General features: G+C 31.3%; 1 protein-coding gene across 7 annotated transcripts; it reads left to right on the forward strand.

Moving 5' to 3' along the window:
* Nucleotides 1-6: 6 nt before the first annotated feature.
* On the forward strand, nucleotides 7-21,643 carry LOC126844995 (synaptosomal-associated protein 25). Of its 7 annotated transcripts, none has more exons than XM_050583565.1 (9): nucleotides 7-183; nucleotides 253-339; nucleotides 9,671-9,818; nucleotides 10,591-10,632; nucleotides 15,768-15,816; nucleotides 19,226-19,343; nucleotides 19,555-19,683; nucleotides 20,324-20,468; nucleotides 21,192-21,643. In XM_050583565.1, exons 3-9 carry the CDS (start codon nucleotides 9,699-9,701, stop codon nucleotides 21,252-21,254), a joined length of 666 nt encoding a protein of 221 aa, XP_050439522.1. In that variant the 5' UTR covers nucleotides 7-183; nucleotides 253-339; nucleotides 9,671-9,698; the 3' UTR covers nucleotides 21,255-21,643. The 7 variants fall into 7 exon arrangements, with proteins under 7 accessions (XP_050439522.1, XP_050439519.1, XP_050439520.1 ...); XM_050583566.1 differs by lacking the exons at nucleotides 7-183; nucleotides 253-339 and adding exons at nucleotides 9,257-9,308; nucleotides 9,463-9,533; XM_050583562.1 differs by having other exon boundaries at nucleotides 7-339.
* Nucleotide 21,644: the final 1 nt, after the last annotated feature.

Consider the following 21,644-nt stretch of genomic DNA (forward strand, 5'->3'; position numbering starts at 1 on the left):
TGACGGCTCAGCAGCACTAGTCAGTGAACGACCAACGAGCGGCTCGGCGTCTGGGCGGCTCTCGACGGACAACATAAAATAATAATAATTGTCGTATTGTCGTTTCAATTGAATAATACCCAAGAAACAACGTTAACAATTAAAATACGGAACACCACCCAACCGTGTAGGCAAAATATCCAAGTATAAGTTTTGTACAATATTATATAAAATAATTAATATACATTATTAACGCGAACGCCATCGTCGCAGGACTTGAGCTTGTGCCACTTGGGATCGAGCGTTCGCCGTAAGCAAATCGCAGTTATCACAACCAAAAAAAAAACCACAAAAAATAAGGTAAGCGGCTGGTTTTTTGAAAATTATTTTGACTCATGTTTTTCTTAATAAAACCAAAATTTTCTTATATTCGTGGTCTTGTAATATAATATTATTTCACTACTGTGGAGTGTCGTCTGTAAAAACCGTTTGGTTTTTTTTTTAAACTCTGAAAGCTTAGTCCGTCGTCGATTGATAATAATCCACGATTAGAGGAGTCTTACCACTTGGTAAACCTACGTCAAATCCGAATGGCTCTCGTGATAAATTGGTAGGTATACACACCCTGTAGAACGATGCTCGGATACCTACGTGGGTACGATAACCGTGTGTTTATAGCAGGAAGAAGAAGGCGAGAACAAACAGTAGATAGCGAACTACGGGAAGGAAGCGACGACCGAGCCGGGGATTTGTTTGGGTCGACACTGAGGATTATAAAAAATAATAGTAATAATATATGCGAGCAAATATTTATACAACGGGCAATGTCGAACGGGTAAGTGTCTTCCCCTAGCCCGCCCACGCCTGGCAAACCGGGTCAAGGTCGTCGTCGTCGCCGTGTAATATGGATATCGCTTTAGACGACACAATCGATTGGGGCCGCCTCCTCTCCCTCGCGACCGTTTACATTTGCAGTACTCCTACCCCTATATAAAATAATCATCCCCTACCCTCCCTCCGTTGATCTCAATTCGTATATAAATGCATAATTCATTTGAAATCGTCCGCCTTTGTCTGCCTTAATCGACACCCCTTTGTGCGTGGTCCGCCTTAACGCTATTGCCGTTGTCCCGTCTGCGTTTAAACCCGCTCCGCCGGTTAATCGACCGTATTAAAGATAGCCAGCCAGAGTTTTAAGTGGCGTACTTAAGTGGTGTACTTAAGTCGTTGTGTCGAATCGCTCGAGGAAACCGACATGATTGCCGGAAAACCTTATTGGTTCAAAGTCTCTACGATAATCGAGCTTTGTTCGAAAATATATTTAATGTACCGGGGGAAGGGAGGGGGGTACACACACGAGGGGAAGGAGTATGGCAGATAGACGCCTCCTCATCCTTGGCCAATCAGTGTTGGATAGGGCAATTATTTGTCGATATTAATACACAGCAGAACAGCGAAAAATGAAAACTACTTGTCATTCGTATGTCTTCTCCACTTCTTCCCTTACAAATAGGACAGGCTAGCCAAATCCTTTCTCTATCTACTGACAATATTCAACCAACCTTTTTCATTATCTTCTTCACTTTGCTTCTGTGTCTTTGTTGAAAGCTTCCCCCCCCCCCATTTGTTTTCCGGTCGACCCATAAATTCTTCTACACTAATTTGTTTTAAAGGTCTTATCCGTTTCACTATTATATTTTCGGTTAACCCCTCTTTTTTTTCTTTTCTTTTTAACATTTTAAGTTCTGTAATTTCACGTCTTTTTTGGATGTTAGAGTCGAGCTCAGACCAATGCTTTCCCACCCCTTGCTACAACTCTGACCCTATCCCCTTTTTAATTCTGAAAATTTCTGATTGTTCAATGACCAGTTTTTAGTTTTTTAATTTAAATATTCTTGGCTACAACGTTGGGCGGTGAAGCTGCATCATCCGAGACCTACGCTGTTGGGACGGCTAGGAATATATATCTCAAGTTTTACTTTGTTCTCTAAAACTTTAAGAACACGTTGCCAATTGTTGGCATCGTTTAATCGAATGGTCACGAATTGTATTGTGTAAAACAATATGCGACCGTCGATGCCTTTGTCCTGTTCCTGTGGGTTTAAACCTTTGCCGGAATACTTACACCAGGATCATCATGCGATTTTGTCACGCCATCCACTAACGGCCTATGTCCTCGTGTGTTATGATGTTGTTAACACGCACATAACCCCTAAGTATAAAAAAAAAAAAGGTATGACGTAAAACTGTCAGTAGACACTGAACACGAACATGCACAATGTTTTGCAATAATAATTGTATCATACAATACCTACTATATATATATATATATATTTATTTATTTTAAAGAGTTAGTCTGGAGTAAGCACAACTCACAAGGGGGAAAAAAATGTCAATCTATTTATTAGTTCATGTGTTAATTATCTATTCTGCATTAATAATATTGTATTGGTCATTCTGTGTGAAATTGATACAACAACAATTTCCACTTACCTATACATACACTTATATACTTATGTGTCTTTCTAAAACTCCGGATGTTCATACTACAAACACTAATAAAATCACACAAATTGTATGCTTTTTAACTTTTAAGTGCACTGGTTTGTGTATTATACTCATTTCAATAGGTCTTGCAATGATTAACTATTTTAAAAACTTTCATTTTTTTAATATATATTTTAATTTCTATCTCTGAAACGTTTGTTTTAAAATATAAACCTTTTTTATTATTATTATATTATTATTAAGCAAGTGCGATGGCAGTAGGCGAGTAACAAAATGACAAAGAAAATGCCGTTTATGGCAGGCAGTTTTATTTAAATGATTGCAATAAATCTCTAGGCCATTTTATTTTATGTCTTATACATAAACCTTATAAACCAGCTTTACGGTCTTATAAAGACCATCTTCATGAATCCAGACCATTCTTTAAACCATCTTTATACGGTCTTTCCCGGCAACTTTTAGTCTTATATATAAACCTTATTTTATTTCAAGCTTTATATAATATAAACCTTAAGACATTATTTTTAATTTGATATAAAACAAAAAGAACGATTAAATAAATATTTTCACAATTTATTACATTTGAGTAAAAAAAAAAAAATGATATCAAACCGTTCCAAAGTTATAGTTGAAAATGCGAAGATAGTATTATAGATTAAAACAAAACAATTATCAAATTAACTGTTATATCTATAACCTATTATTATTATTAGGTACCTACATATTTAAATAATAAAGTGTTCCAAAATTAGAACTGAAAATGTAAAGCTGGTTTTACCGTAGTTCGTTATTGCAAGTACTACATTTTGCGCACTCAGTAAACAAATAGTTATTATTTGCTCAATTTGTAAATATTTTGAGTTTTTGAGTGTTTATAATGAATATCCTAAGTTTTAGACTAATTAGAAGTGTAAATGAAAGTTATTGTGTTGATTTTACATAGAATTGTCTATGTGTTCCATTATTATTCATTTACCTTAGTAAATTCAGGTGGGAGTCTTAGAGGAAAAAAAGAAGAGAAATAGGTCGTCTAATTTCCAAAATTAAAAAGAGAATGACATTTTTTTTTAGAACATGTAGACTGTAGTTTGCAATTGTTCCGAATTTCATTTTTATAATAATATACCAACACAACAAGCTTTCACGTTCACGCAGTCCTTTAAAGTTATATCTATATAAAATTACATAAGTATCAGATGCTGTTCGTACAGTGGCACATTGACTTCATTTTTTAATAATCCATTTAATATAATGAGTATTTATTTTTTAAACAAGTTGAGTTTCTAAACACCGAATAACCTATATTATGTGCTTTAGTAAGTAATATAGTATAAAAACTGTTTTCTATCCATTTGTTTAGAACACCAGCTTTAATTTTTTGATTTCTACATAAATCTATATCGCTGTCGATAAACGCTGTCTGTATACAGAAGCCTAACGATGATAGAATAATATAATATGTTATACTCAGTCAAAATTAGAATAACAAACATAATTTAAAATTGATAAGTAATTAATTAGCATATATACTTATATTATTATACTTCTGATAGTCTGATATTCGTTATGACTCTCATTAAGTTTCTTAAATATAATTGGTCGGATTTTAATTGCCACCGCTCGGCATAGAAAATAGCCGGTGTAATTTAAATATATACATATAATTAAAAACAAATGTTGTTATTATTTGTATACAGTGTGATATAAAAATTATGTGACCATAAGAATTTTAGGTAAAGTATTATTTTTTAAGTCTCAATTATGTTATTTTATTTTTTTCTCCTTCAGATTCGTTTTCAACCAAAAACATGGCAGAACTATGTTAAATTAAACTTTAAATTTCTACTTGCTGGGATGAGATAAGCTTTTTAAGGCATACTGAATAATGTATTTACAATATTATATACATTGTACATCTGTTTTAGATAGTATTCGACAGAACTGATGTAGGTACAATGTATGGGTTTGCATATTTTAACCTATAAGATATATACTATTCCCAAAGGTTATTATGATAATACAAATTTAATAAAAACTTCTTAGACGAGTACAAAATTCGTTTTCTTTAAAAAAATAATACGATTATTGCACAACTTTTGTGTAGCTTTTTTATTCTATGTTCAAAGTTTCATCTTTTTTTTTTTTTAAACTTGGATCCACTTTTGAAACTAACATAACGACTTTTATAATAATATTTAATGGCTATGTATAGTACCTACATATATTTCAAGGTTTGTCTGTTTATTTAGTAGATTATTGTTGTGAATTTTAATTATATTATACTAGAATGCTGTCATTTAAATTTTAAAAAAATTGACAGAAATACAAAAAAGAATATAAAAAATTGAAAACATAATTATGTGGTAAAAGTGACGTACAGTTAATAATCGGTCGCTCGATACAGCTGTTATACAATTTTTTTTTAATAATAATATAATTCTCTACTAATAAATCTTTAACAACAGCAGACCAATTATTAATATTATACCATTGAGTATTTTATATACAATATATACACACAATGGTTATACGCATGTATTCAATTCCCAACATTATATGTGTTTACCTTTAGGTACCATCATTCATCTATCGACAAACGGTACGATTCTAGTTTAATAGGTTACCGCAAACGGCTTGCTGTTTAAACAAACACAAAAAACAATTGCAAAAAAAAAAATATAACTAACTAGCGCGTGCAAGCAACAGCTGGTGGTGTTGTCACCAGCAACTATACATATGTGTTATTTTTATTGCCTAACGACCTAAATTAAAGCAAATCGCTAAAACAGCGTTGAAAATCTAAAGCCGCGAATATTAGTATACCAATATTAGGTACTTTAAATTCAAAGGATTCTACATTATCATTGTGGCCTCTAGAATTTAGACCGCAAGAATGGACAGTTCATTTATGGAAAGTTCATGTACCTAACACTATAATTAATTGATAATAATATTTCCATTTTAAATGCCCACAGTGGGACAAATAACAGAAGATCACAAGAGGGGCGTCGAGTCTTCTCTCATAATTTCCTGGGGGATGGCCTGAACACATTAAGAAGATTCGAAGACCCTATAGGCCTCCTCTTTATTTGCCCCACTGCTGAAGAGGCAAACATTTCTATGCTGTGTCCCAACACCCCTTAATCTCTTTTTATACAGCTACCGGTAGGTAGGATTCAAAATGTTTGTTTTGAAAATGAATTTATCGAACCCAAAGACCAATTTTTATATTTTTGCAATGGAAATTATTATGTACTATCTGCGGATACTCATTTCCTCGAGGAAATTTTCTAAACAGCGTGCAACACTTCCACCTCCACTGTATATTATAAATTCATGTGGGAAGAAGATAAAATGCGCGTGGGGGTACGCACACCAAATATGTGTTGTTTTTTAACATGACTATTTTATATTAACATATACGCGCATTCCTGTTATAATAATATATAGCCTGCAGAAATACTTGCTAGTGTACATAAATGTTAATATATACCTAATAAGTAATTAATAATTATCCCACAGGCTATATTATTATTATTATTATAGTATGCAGTTTCGATTTACCCGTTAATTATAATACTTCAGAATAATAATTAACATAGAATTTTAGCTTGGTTGAGGCCAACTAATATAGGTACGTATTCGGTATTGGTATGTATTTTATTATCGACCAGGATAATCATAACATATTCATGTTATAAGATTATCATAAGATATCCGTTTCATAAGATTATCCGTATTTTACATAACGCTTGTAATTTAAAATTATTATACTTTTCGAGTCAAAACATTTGATAATTAATTTTTTCATTAATTAGTAGCCGGTTGCCGTTTTTGTTGATGAGAAAACAACACAGGTTTAAGGGACAACTTGCGGTACCTAACCGAATGATTGATTAACTTAATTGGGTTTATGAATTCCATCGTTATATGAAGTGTAATTAACGAGGTTTAATTACCATGGGAAATTACTGTTGTAGGTTCACTGGCGGTTGTCGTCGATTATCATAATATTGTTATAAGATAACCGGGTATCTATATATAAAGGTACTAACTTTGGTAATTTGGTTGATTGACAAGATTAAATCACCCGATATAAATAATTAAATATTTATATAAATTTAAATTTAATTTATTTAAATGTCTATAAATTTAACAAAACTGGTAAAATAAGCTAGAGAGATTGGATGGATTTATGATATAGATTATAGAGGTAGACCAAAGATGAAGTGGATGGATTTTATAAATAAAGTCATAAAGATATATGTCGTGTGGGATGACCAATGGAAATTAATGTAAGCTGGAGATTTGGGGAGAGATTTAAATGGCTTATTTTAAAATGTTACAAGTACATTTTTGGTCAAAACTGGGTCGTTAAACATAGATTGATTTTTTTTTATACAAATACTTGTAGTAAATAAAAATAGTCCATATTTTAATCGCTGGAAAGCGTAAAAAATGCGTTTATAGTGCTGTGTACAAATGTAAATGAAAAACTCAATCCCTAAAATTGTCATTTTTTTCAAACAATATTTTATAAATTACAACTATATTCAACTTTGTAATCTCAAATTTTTTAAGTAGTAGGTATTTGTTTTAACAATCAAAACAGTTTAATTGGAAAATTAAAATTTTTCCTTCAAAAACAAATGTCACCTCCAATATGTAGTGAAATACTTAACAAGTTTGTTGAGGGATTGGCCTATTAAAGTTGAAACTAAGTAAAATGCGTTTAAGAAATGGACTCTTTTTTAAAAACAAATGTTTTTTTTGGAACACATCCTTTATGTTTACAAAAAAATTACGGGTTATTTACTAGTTTTTTTTTCTCTGAAAATGTGTTATTATAATAAATTAACATGTAGTTTTTGTTTACATAGGCTTGCTCCGGGCAGAACTACAATAAGCTTACAACAAGGTCATCATTTTTGAGATGCCGATCAATATTGTAAATCGCTGAAATTTGTTGTTTCCAAAAATCCGGTTTTGTAGCCACCTTGAAAATATTTTACAGTCGTTAATGCTTCTGCCCGAGTACCATTCGTATAAATAGGCAACAGTTATGTTGTAATCAATAGTCATAATATTATGTAAATTAAAAAAAAAAACAAGTCTATTTTTGTTTAAAGTCGCGGTGCTTATAAATATTCATTTTTATTCGATTCGCGTTGTCCTTATTAATCTTTGCAACATCCATCTTATTCGATCTAGCCAATAATTACAGTGTAATTATATAGGAAAAAATAAGTGGAATGAGATGATTGTCGTCATCCTTGGAAAACTATTTGTGTAAATAATGATTAGTTATTAGTTGTAAACAATTCGATTCGCTAATTTCAACAGCCAACAGTCGGCGTTTGAAGTTTTTAGGAACAAACACCTGTCTACCTGAACGGTAAATACAGCACTAATAATATACGACCTATGTTCAAATTGTCTTATAGACATTTGTTTCCACTTTCCTGTTGTAATTTTCGTTACAAAACTCAATGACAGATATCCCAAAAGCCATAGGCTAGACGTGCTTTGACTATTTACCACAGAAGTTTGATAGTGGTTGTCTGAACCAAACATTAACTATGTTTTTGTGATTACAAGTAACTGCATTTGTATGACAAGTGCTAAAGTATTTATGTAAATATTTGGAGTACATTAAAAAAGTTTGATTTGAGTTCCTATATAGGTAGAATGAAGTATTTAAATATTTGATATGGAATACTTTTTTTTTTAAATGCCTTTGTATGGTGTATTCACCATATTATTTCAAATACAAATTTTGTTAAATACTTTACAAAAAAAACCAAAACACTTTATATTCATTTACATTTTATTAAGACAAATTCAAGATTTGACCAGTACTTATTTTTATTCAAAATTAGGTATAAAATATAAAATACCTACATATTTTCCTTGGAATTTTTGAAAAAGTTAAAAAATTATTCCAAAGTTTATGAATGTGTAAGCAATGTATAGCTGAAAAACATATTTACATAGAAATTAAAATACATTACAAAAGTATTCTTAACAATTTTGTTGGTAGATGTTAAGTTCTATACAGTTATAAGATACCAATCAAATATCGAAAACATGAAGTTTTTCCTCCAAACAAGGTTTGGATGCGGGTTTTATTTATTTTCATATTTTAAAAGTAGTTTGTTTTGAGCTGAAGACTTAACATACCGTTATAATTATTGTTTTGTGTGTTATTTTATGAATAGGTACACGAACAATATAAAATTTAACCATCTTAATTGAAAATAAATTATCATAAAAAATAAACAAGATAACGCATTATTAATAGAGAAGGGTGTTGTATTCGATATTTGAATGCCAAGAATTTTACATAGAACTTAGTAAGTATAATACCTATAAAAAAATAATTGTACTCAAAAAAATAGCTGTACTCAAAAGGATTGAAAGTGATTTGAACGTTTTTATCACTTTCAGACCGAACTAGCCGTTTGTTTACATTAATGCAGTATCCATAATCTTCTATTATATTATAATATAATTTATGCAATATCTATCTTTTTTTTTTTTTTAATTTAAATTATAATTATGACTTTACAACAACTTAAGCACAGTGAATCATCGTAAAGTAGGTTTAGGTATAATGACTAATGAGTAACGTGAGTACCTACCTAATCCGATCTGGCTATGATGGTTTGGTATCTTATCAGCATCACCACTCATCGCTACGGTATCAGTGATAACGATAATGAATGGATCTTCCTCGATAGTGGGGAGATAGCGATGGCCACAATTCAGAATTCACAAACCTGAAACCACAATATTAAATTAAATATTAGATTAACGCCTAGGTAGGTATTTAGTATATTTTACTATTTTATTATAACCGTGACGTTGATCTCGGCAGACGGTACGGTGGTCGAGCAAATGTTTACCAGTGAAATTAGCGTTGTGTAAACACAATAATAATATATTGTGCTGTTTTTCATTTTACTACCTAATTAGGTTGTACCTACCCGGTCGTTTTTATTGCTGCTCGTCCGAGTCCCCGAGCACGGTTAACGGTTTGCGACATAGTAAGGGACAATCGTGTTATTATAATGTTACATTAATGTGCTTACCAATTGTCATTAGTAGCACAGCAACTATAATAATATACTGTGTGGATTCGTTTGATTTTATTGCGTTGTACTGATTTGGAAATTTGTTCCAGTACCGAGTCCAGAGTCTGAACGTCAGCAATGCCCGCACCGACCAAATCGAACGCTGCCATGTCGCCGGACGGGGATGGACCGAAGGCGTCCGTTCCCAAGACGGAACTCCAGGAATTGCAACTCAAGGCCGGCGAAGTGACTGATGAAGTGAGCGTACTACTTTTGAAATTTTGACCCCCAAAAAAAAAACGAATTAAAATTGATCTAAAATCAAAGTCATCATAATTGGCTAATTCAAATTATTCGTATTTATAATTGAATTTTTAGGTTAATAAATAAATTAAAAACGGTAATTTTCCCCTGTCCTTTTGAAAGCCAGCAGATGTTTTATTCATGTTGTAGTTTGTAAAAAAATTTCATTCAAACCCAAAAAATATGATTTTATTTTTTCGACTTTTAATCAAATGTAAATTAGCGTTGAGAATTAGATACAAGTTTCATGAAAGTATTTTATGACACTACCACATACTATTGTTAAGATATTTATAAAATGATTTTAATGTATTTATTATTAATTGTGTTTGGATAACGTTAAGTGCCTATAAAATGTGCAATGCTATTAGATAAAATATATTTGCCTAACTAATATCGATCAATTAAAGTGCAATACATTAAAATAACAAGTAACGAGTAAAAATTAAATTTTGTTTTTTTATTTACATTTTTATTTCAAATTAAGATACCATTCAACAATCAATAAATAGTGGTTTTATTTGAAAAGCAAAATAAACTGATGGGATATGAGGGTTTTAAAAGTGACGTTAAAAATGATAATACCGATAAACTCTTAGAGTAAATTAAAAAAATCTCAGTTAAAAATAAAAATTGTTGAAATATAATTTTAGATTTGTATATTATTGTGTGTTGCTAACATATTGTGTTTTCATGTTTCATTTTCCACACAACCACCACGACGTAGTCACTTGAAAGTACCAGACGTATGTTGGCTCTCTGCGAAGAGGTAAGATGTCATTATTAATTCTATATTAAATACATAATTAACAATAATTGTGTGTTAACCTCTTGTCCACTAACAATTTATTAAAATGTATTCCATGCGTGTAAAAATTAAAATATATATATATTCATGTATAATACCTCTATGTGTGTATCCCAGAAGACAGCATGGCCTTAACAATATTTGGCAACCAGTGGTACTTCCTACATCATTATTTGTATATTATTATTGTTCAATTTAATTCAGTACCGTCGATTTGTGTTCTTTTTCGTTTACTAAAAAGTCTAACTGGTATGGCTTGGTTTTGGTGTCCGACCATAATAATAACATTTGGTGTGTGCAACAATATTCCTGTTGTATTGTACATAATATACTAACTAAATTTTTATATATATATTTATAAATAAATGCACGGAAATTAATATTTGTATACATTTTATATATTTTTGTTCTAATTGTCTGTTTTGGATTCGTGATTTCACAGCACACTCGGCGCCATATCCTCAGTGTACCATATATATATATATATTTTTTTTTTTGTAAAATAAAGCTATTGGTGCGGCCGCTGCATGTCAATGTGTGTATGTGTGTGTTTGTCTTGTGCATTTTTTTTGCTTTCAATAACAAAAAAAAAAATTTGAAAGAGGGACAACCCGTATTATAATTAATTAATTAATTATTTATTATATAAATGGTTTCGGATCCATCGATAGTTTCATCTATACACACACTGTCATACACTTGAAAACAATAATATAGCTCAAATTAAATATATATTTATCATCTATAATCGAACAAATACATTATAATATAAATTAATCATATACATTTATACACTTTGTCAATTATATTGATTTATAAAATTCAATTATTTAATATAAGTTGTGCTTAATCCATATTTTTCCTGTCGACCTCGTTCGATTACATTCAAGCATACACAATTTGGCTAAGACGGCCAAAGATTTATTTTTCTCAATGAACACATTTGTTTTATTGGACATATCGTAGGATGTTTTTATTTGGGCTCGTTAAGTTTTTCTTTCGATGACTTAACATTTTAGGCAGTGAACACAACATTACAGATCACACACCGGTGTCGTGCAGTAATCTAAATATGTATTTAATCGACGTTTGGTTTTATTTCTTATGCAGGATTTAAACATATTATATATTGATTATTGGTATTGTGTTGATGTGCATTGCATTTAATACAATGTTTTGTTGATCAATACCCAAGTTGATTCGTTAATATTTAATTAATAATTTTCATTGATAAATATTATCGTAATCAATACTGTTTCGTCAACATTGTACGTACAACAAGTCTGGGCAAATCAGTCGTAATGTATTTTTTAACATTTCCCAAATTACTTCCAACAGTTTATTTAAATGTGTTCTAGCTTAGAGTCATAAACCTATTTTTTATTGCATAAAATAAAGTTAAATTTTTAAACTTTTATCTTAAAACAAACATTTGATATTAAATGTCATAGTTCTTCTTTATGTTTTATAATTGACTCTACATAAGTGTGCAATACATTAGAATATATAATATACTATGAGTGAATATTTGAAAATAGGGTTCGGCACGTCTCCACATTTTACCTCTTTTTTAATAAAAGCAAAATAATCATTAAAACAAATCCAGAAATGTAAGGCATTAGTGATTCAGTAATGAAAATGTTGTTATAAAAAATATTATTGATTTATCCGGCAATTTATCATTGTAGGGCAAAATTTCACAATTCTACAATTAAAAATAATATGCATAATTAATTTAGCGCCATAAATGATCATTATTTGAGACATAATCTAAATACGTTATTATTGTTCAGTAAAATAACGTTTAAAATCTGTCTCAGATTTTTGTGTAATTCCTCTTGGAACATTTTTTTGATTCAGTCAAATCTATAAATAAATGGTATCTGCCGCTATCATACTTGCGGGATTGGTAAAAAGTTGTGGAATTCAAAGTTAATAAAAATAGACATTCTAGTCGTAACCCATTCGTCGGGTGTTTTCCATAATATAGTTTCTAAAATGCTAAGATCGGTTGCCACACATTTGCCTATTTCCACCGTGTTAGGTTTTTTTTCTTTAAAAAACCATTTTATCTATTTCGTTCTTGGCGATATTGTTTTATCCGTTCAACACTGTTTCTATATTTTAATGATCAATGGTAGTAGAAAGAAGGGGAATGAACAAATACAATTGTTTTTAAACAATTTTTTATGATGTAAATAAAAAAAACAGTTGGAAAATAGCAGCGAAATCTCCATTGACCGTGTTGCCATTTTTAATAGGCCGGAGACCCCATTTTCAATTGTTCACATAATACTTAGTGTTAAACGCTTATACAATATAACCCTTTGAGTCATAGTAGTACAAGGGTGTCCGCAGGGGGGGGCAACCTTTTTTTTGTTGACAATAAAAGGCTAAATAGAGACATTTTGTTAAGTTTTTTATTTTATATTATTATCCATATTATATACAGTATTGAGTAAACATAATATTCAAAATTTGTTGACTGTTAAAATGTTGAAAAAGGTTGTTTATTATAATTATTATATTTATAATTAATACAGTTATGTTATGTTTTTTCGAGTAATAAAAGAAATAAGTTAATTTCAAAACGGTTTGGTTGTTATTTAGTTTTTAGGTCCTAGAAACATTAAATTTTACAAGTAATCAAAAGCTATGAAATCAATAGTTAGTATAATTTTATGTATTTTTTTTTTAATGCGTTTGTGAATTAAAAATTACATATTATCGATTAATGCTGCCATCTTTAAGATTGCTTTAAAAACTAATTGTCATAAATCATTTTTACGTTACAAACCATAATAAAATTAAGCACCAATCTTATAGTGAAACCAAAAATTGAAAAACGAAAATATTTTGCCCCCCCCCCTGGACCCTCGTGTGCCCTGTACCCAAAGTGTGACTTAAAGGCTTAAGTCTTGAAATATTTATGTAAAGTCTGTGCCCAGTCTTGTTTGTCGGTGCAGTACCTACTTGACCGGTGATCGGTGATCGGTGACACCGTCGCCGGTATATATATATATATACACACACACTGTTGGTCGATACCGTTTGTTTTTCATATTGGTTCTCTTGTTGTTTTTTTTTGTCTCACGCACACCACACCACCATCACCACCACTACTATCACAACCACCACCACAACCATCACCACTCTACTACTATCGCATAGAGCAAGGAAGCTGGAATCAGGACGTTAGTCGCTCTCGACGACCAGGGAGGTGAGTTGATGATGAAGTTGTTCTCGTTTGCCACTGTCGCCGTCCAAAAAAAAAAAAAAAACAATTGGCTGTTTTTTTGCAAAATAATATTCCATTAAAAGCACTTGGGGGGGGGGGGGAGGGAACAATTATATTATGTTCATAATAAAAATATGTCAATTAAAACGTAGCAATTTTCGTTTAATTAAAACGAATTAATTAATATATATTTTTTTATCACTTCGAAACAATTTTTTAATTATTTTTCACTATATTTTGTTTTTTAACTTTATCTCTGGAACACAGCGTTAATGTATATTTTTATGTGTAATTTGACGCACGGCTCGACATGACTTAAACGGTATATTATTAAGCAAGTCAACGCGGCCGGAAAATCACACCTCGGGAAATATATTTCTATGTTAATAAGGGGGTTTTTTTTTTATTCAATTACTTTGTAAAACTTACCCTTTTTTCTCGGCTAGACGAACATGTTATACATATTATCATTCGCTCACGTCATTGTGTTGGCTTCGTAAAATAATACTGCTTTGATACGGCGGCAGTGGTTTAATTTGATTCTTTTTGTTTTGTTGTTGTTGTTTTTTTTTTTTGAACGCCAGCAAGAGCGTTCCACACACACCCTCACACAAACACACAACCCAATTACTGCGTGAAATGAAACTTAAACGAATATATAAGTATAATACAATATGTTTTTAATCAAACCTACAACGATGATAAAATATATCTGAAGGAAATCTAGACAAGGCAAAATGGGCATTGCACGGTCGTTGCAATATGATGTAACATTGTAACGACAGAAATGCATTGAAATAGTTTGCATGCTTTTTTTTTTATTAACAATGGTTTTTTTTTTCTAACTGTATGCAATTTGTATCGGGCGGTGGCGGAAAGTCTAACCGGCATTTTTACTTACTATATACTAACACACGCTTATCATGACTACAATTAACATTAATCAACATACAATATTAATCTTAAAAAAAAAAAAAAAAAATTGGAAATGTTTGATCACAAGGAACCTTGCAATCGTTTTTCCCTCCTTCTTGTAGACGTTAATTTCGTTTAAAATAGGAAATCTCCTAAGTATGATGGGGTCACTAACGTACAATTACTTTTTTAAGGGAGGGGGGTTTGGCCCACAATCACCCGCCAAAATCTGATATCCATGTGATCATTTTATACGCAGAAAATTGATTATCCATTTTAATAAAATCTATTTGAGTTTGTTTTTATAACATAAATATAACAATAAAAAAAACACTTAAATGGGTTGTAAAAGTTCATGCAGAGATTTGACGGTATTGTGTTATTTCCACGGTGAAATAAACACAATGGTAAAATTGAAAATGCATGATTTTTTTAAATTTATTATTAGCTTAAAAAGTTGGTTGTTCCCAGGTCTGTAAACGAATCCAAAGTTTATCAAACAAATTTTCAACAAGTCCAACATTGTTTTCTTGAATTATCTAGATGCTTTTACTCGAAGTGCTTACAAAACTATTATATTATTATTTTTATTTTTTATTATTATTTTTTTTGTTAATCTTTCTATCTTGTCAATTTTTAATAAAATCCGAATTTACACTTCAATTTACAAGTTGGACATCAAAGTTATAATAAGAAATTCTATTGCAATTTGCCTAACTAACGCGTTAAAATCTTTATTCGATATTTTTTACGAAAAATATTAAACGCTATTATAAGAATAATAATATGATTTTCTATTTAGTTTTTTTCTTTTAGTTGCATTAATTTGTTTTTTTTTGCATTTTTAGAAAGATTATATTGATTATTATTTATTTGTTTATTTTATTAGTTTTTATTTTGTTTATGATTTTTTATTATTTTTTTTTTATTAATATTTTTGTAGAGTGTAGACGCTGGCACAAAAACCATAGACAATTTGCAGCACCAAGGCGGTAAGAATGATTTGTTTTTTTTGGTACCATGTACTATAGCGTCGCGTTTTAATTGATTGACTGACTAATTATTATTTATAATTTATATATTATTTTATTTTGTGAACGTATATTTTTTTTATAAGGCCCTATCAGTTTCGCCAAGTGTATTTGTTGTGAGTTTTGATACGCAATTAGTAAAGTTTTATAGGAATATGCTTAACGATAGTTGGCGAAACTGGTCGATTATATTGTTTTTAGTAAACTTTTAGAGTACCTAACTTTTAGACCCATCACATAACCTGTAGGAATGTGTTTGTATATATAATTAGTAATTACCCTCTGCCGCCGCCGCCTGTATACTTTACACCTAATAGTGCAACGGTTTACCCCTAAGCATTGGCGCGATTTCAGGTGGGGCTGGACATATTCAAACCGGTCAAACTTAAAGTAGTTACAACAAAGTTCAGAATATATCTAGCCACCCCTCGCATGAAATTGGGCCAATTACTCCAAATCGTTAGCATAATATTATAATAAACGATTGTATCGTTGGCGAATCCTGGGAATTTGTTTAACTGGGATATATTAGCAAAAAAAAAAATTCTAAATTGGTGCCACCGGTTTACACGCGGTTAGACTTTTGTGTCGTTTGGATTCGATTTGAACCGTTAATTTAACCTTAAAAAAACTTTCAAAGATTTCAAAACTGAATGAGAACATTTCAAACACAGTAAAAAAAACGAACCTACATTCATAAAATTCGGTTAGAAAAAACTAAAAGGGTAAAGCCGTCAAGTATTTTTGGGATGGGTCCAATATAATAGACTATTAGGACACACTGTTTATCTGGAATTCCATAACATAAACTTATACTTATACATTACAAGCAATCATAAGGAGGGATACGCCTGCGTTTACAAAAGTCCAGTGAAGCTTGCAACGCATTGACACGTGTGTGCGTGTGTGTGTTTGTCTTTTAGAACAAATGGGGGCAAATGTGAAAGAAAAAAAAATGTTTTAACTTGATTTTTCACTGTCGAGCGTTCCTTTTAGCTATAAAGAAATGTTTAATTTTTTTTTAAATTGAATTTGAACGACAAAATATGTTCATAGATTATATTTGCCCACATTTATTTTGTCTTGGTTTATCACAATCACTCAACCCTTTTTTTTTTACATGTTATTATCATCAGTATATAAATTCAAAATCAAATAGTATATTTATATTGGTAGTAATATTGTTGTCTGTCCGTTGTATATTTTCCAAAAAAACTTATCCTTTTCCCACCCGCCAATTTTCACCGAGAAACGATTTTGTCAAATCCGATATTTTTATATATAAATATTTTTTTGCATTGACATATTTATACATATTTTTATATATAATATATTATATAGTAGTTATAGTGCATATGTCGCGTTGTGTTGTTGTTTTGAATACTTTTTTTTTTTTAATTATTTTTATTACTATTACTATTATTTTTTCATAGTACCTATCCAATATGTTAATATTTTTATAGAAGTATACATACAACTTGATTATTAGCCCTTGAAATTATATTTTTATCTATATGGTTATACCTTAACCTATATATGCATACAGTTTTATTAGTATATTAAAGTAAATGCTAATATATTTTTTATTTTATTTATTTTTATATATAATGCAAATATTTCTTTTTTTTTTGAAACCCCAATAGTATTGTTTAGTTTCTTTTATTGTGAGCACAATATTATACCTATATAGTCAATGTAGACTATGCCGTGTATTGGCGCGTGGGACATTTTTTTTAATATTTTTTTTTTTTGCTCATACGATGATCAATTTGTTTGTTGTGTAGAGCCACGAAGTCGGAATGAAATCTCTTGTGATGTTGGATGAACAAGGGGGTAAGAAGAATACCTAAAAAAAAAAAAATAAAACCCAACAATTTTTTTAAAAACAAAATATTTTTATATAAATATCATTATCGTTATCAGCTATTCACATAATATCATACCAAACAGACAACATATTATTATTTAAATAAAACAACATACGGTTTACAAAATATTTGATCTGAACGCAAACTGGCGGCGGTAGACAAAATATATTATTATAAAAACTATAAAAAAAACCATTCTATTAGGTCGCTTAGAGGATATTTTAGTTACTGTTGAAAGTCTTTATTTTAATCTTCTGGACATTGCCCATGATATAAACGCAGTGGTGTGTTTTTATAGCAGTCTTTTTTTATATTGTCAACATTGTTAAAATTTGAAAGCGAATCAAATATGTTGAGACGTTGAAATAAATCCATTTAAGATGAATATTAACAAAATATGAATATCAGTACTACGGAGAAGGGCAACTAATGGAAGGAGTGTAATGTACAAAGAAGGATGTACACATAAACTGCTGAGAAAAGTGATAGTTGTAGGATTTTTTTTTACTTGAACTAATGTCCTTGTTGACCTAGTCAAGTGCGGTGGTCCATTTGTGCTTGGTGACCAGAAATTATTTTCAAAGTGTAAACAAATAAATAGTTAGCTGAATTATGTAGAGTTTGGGAATGGAAATGTGAGAAGTCTAAAGTGTATATGTATTTTCTTCCTGCTTAGCTAGTCCATATTATTAAACTGCTGGGGAAATTGGTTAAGCTAAAACGACCCACTCGAAATTCTTATTAAATTCCGGTAAACTGTTAACTTCTATGACCTAAGATCATCTATTTCCTATGCACCGTACTGTTACCATAATGAACTATGCTATTTGGACACATCACTGCAGTTATATATTATGTATCTAAAAAAACTAGGTGATACTGTTTTAGTATTGAATGATTTTTTTTTTCAACTTTCCAACTGGTTTAATATTTTTTTAGCCGTGCACATACAGGGTTGCAAAATGTTTAAAACAAATTGTGGTAAAGTCTAATTGTTTAAAATCGCATTTCCAATTATTTGCGAGACGTGGCAGTTTTTTGTTTAGGCGGTGTTACATACATTACATCTTAAGTAAATCGTTTGTATGACTTAATTAGCCAATGCTGATATAATTTCGAAGCAATATTAAGTTTAATTACACAACACCGTTTCAAAATATATTTTGAATTTGTTTTTTTGCAACCTTGCGGTCATATTATATATATTACATGGTAACACGGGTTAGGTCCGTTAGACGATTGAACGTTTTCAAATTAAAATTATTAAAAACAACTTATAAAGGTCAAGCAATAAGCATCCGTCGGCGGCCGTTTCGGATAAATATAATATTATTAAATAATAACTGTTTTTTTTTTTGCGTCGCGCACTTCCATCACACACACACACTACAAACACACACACACACCACAACACTTATACTTACACACACAAAGGTGTCGGTTAAATATTATACTGGACCTGTTTAAACGAATCGATTTTTTTTTTAATCTCTGGATCGCAGAACAACTGGACAGGATCGAAGAGGGCATGGACCAGATCAATGCCGACATGAAGGAAGCCGAGAAAAACCTGACCGGCATGGAAAAGTGTTGTGGCATTTGCGTGCTGCCGTGCAACAAGTATTGTTGATAATAACAATAATATTTATAATAAACAGCCATTGATAGTAATTGGCAGAGGCGACAAAGTATACTATTTTTCAAGTGATCTGCAACAGTTAAAATTGGCCACAACTCGACACTTTTTGACTTGTAGACTTTGGCGTTTCTGACGCCGGTTGTGCTTGTGCTTTGTGACTTGTGTGTTAATCGCCGTGTGGTGTGTGCTTAGGTCGGCTTCGTTCAAGGAGGACGAGGGCACGTGGCGGGGCAACGACGACGGTAAAGTGGTCAACAACCAGCCTCAACGTGTCATGGACGAACGCAACGGGATGGGAGCCCAAGGCGGTTACATAGCCAAGTAAGTTTAAAAGCGCCTGGCCAAAACTTAATTTCTTCAAAGCTTACCCTTAAAACGCAAAGGAAAGGAAAGAGGAGGGTCCTTTCCATATTTGTACGGGGTAGAGATCAGGTAGAAGGCAAAGGTGTACTTTATGTGAGATAGTAAACCTGTTTGAGATGATCTAAAATTTGAATTTTCTATTCTCGTTAAAATCCTGCCGAAATTGCTGAATGGTTTTATTAAAATTTCCAATGTGTCCGTATAGTAATTGATTTTAGTGTTACATTTACTGTTAACATAAAAAATATTAATATATAACTAATGTGTGTTAGTAAATATTACCTGTATTTTTTTTATAAAACTTAATAGTTAATATAGTCAAATGGCGTTTTTAATATCTGTGTAGTTGGTTAATCGTTAATACACTTGTAATGCACAATCAGAAAAACGATCAATAGCAGTTTGAAGCCAATTTTCATGATCTTAATCTTCATTTATTCCACTGCGCGAATTTCATTTATCACAATATTTAAACGACCATAAGGGCTCAATTACAGTTCATAAAATAGATTTTTAACAAAAAGTATTAAAAACTTATCTGTTTTGACCAGGGTTATCGTGACTGCTGTTTGTAATGGCGTTTTCTTTATATTTCCAGGATCACCAACGACGCTCGCGAAAACGAAATGGAAGAAAACATGGGACAGGTGAACACCATGATTGGAAACCTGCGCAACATGGCTCTGGACATGGGCAGCGAGTTGGAGAACCAAAACAGACAAGTGTCTCGAATAAACATGAAGGTATGCTAGAAGATAGTGGAGATAGTGTGTGGTGTACAGTAACAAGAATAATATACCGAGGTGAACCGTGTAAATGCCTAACATCCTACATTGAAAGAAATGAGAAAAAAAAATGAAACTTACATTTAAAAGAAATAACGTTTTTGTAGTTAGGTACGACTAATATATGTATATATTTTTTCAAAGCTATAAACAACTATCGAATCGATACAAATGTAGGTCTCTTTTTCAAATTGATTAATTTTGCTTTTATTTATTCTCTTAGAAGTCACATGAGACCTGTGTTTGACTTTGTAGACAAATATTATTGAGAAAAGAAAACCAATCTAATAACTTAACACCTAATATATTGCCTATATAATAATTATATTATCATTATTATTAATTATTAATACCTATTAATATTATACTAATATTTTATATTTATAAACACTTTATATTTCATGTTGTATTTATTTAATTATCATTGGATAATCCGTTGTCATTCGGTAAACAACGTTACCAGTGTATTTTTTATGGCAATGATAAAGTACGTTATCGTCGACTGTTCCGAGCGATAAATCTGGTAAATACCATTTCAGTGTAAACCAATTATAGTAAATTGTATAATCATGTGTGATCATGGTCTCGGTTCACCTTGTTGAAGTGTCGTTGTGCTGGGACGTTGGGGATAATAACGTTAGGGGTGGTGACTTCTTTTAATAATTGATTTTGTTTTTTCAGGCCGGATCCAACGAAACGAGAATATCCGTGGCCAATCAACGGGCCCACGAACTCCTCAAGTAGTCGTCCTGATCGATGGCTGTCGCGACCGATGTCTTATCGTATTTATCTTTCTTACTTATAGGTTTTCAACAAAACTTCTTCCCCTAAACCGTGTGCTGTTCAAATTACCACCACCCCCCTCGTGCCCTCTTGAACCACGTTTTTCTCTCTCTTTTTTCAATTTGAAATTTCAATTTTATTAGCCTGCTAGTGTGTGTTTTACGATATTATGTAACAATTTGTTTGTATTTTTGCCGCCGCCGCAGCCGACCGACCGATCCTCGTAGGTCACAACACACAATACGCTGTCGAATAACGTAACCTACGTGGCCACGGCGGCTGCTGCTGCGTTACGTATGGTCCAAAATAATCAAACGTTAAGAAGACGCGTGTAGATGATTATAGATTATT

The sequence above is a fragment of the Adelges cooleyi genome, unplaced genomic scaffold, assembly GCF_023614345.1.
Source record: "Adelges cooleyi isolate 19-005CV unplaced genomic scaffold, UGA_ACOO_1.1 ACOO_flye_CR_arks_rails_tigmint_CR_PRNA_651, whole genome shotgun sequence".
Lineage (NCBI taxonomy): Eukaryota > Metazoa > Arthropoda > Insecta > Hemiptera > Adelgidae > Adelges > Adelges cooleyi.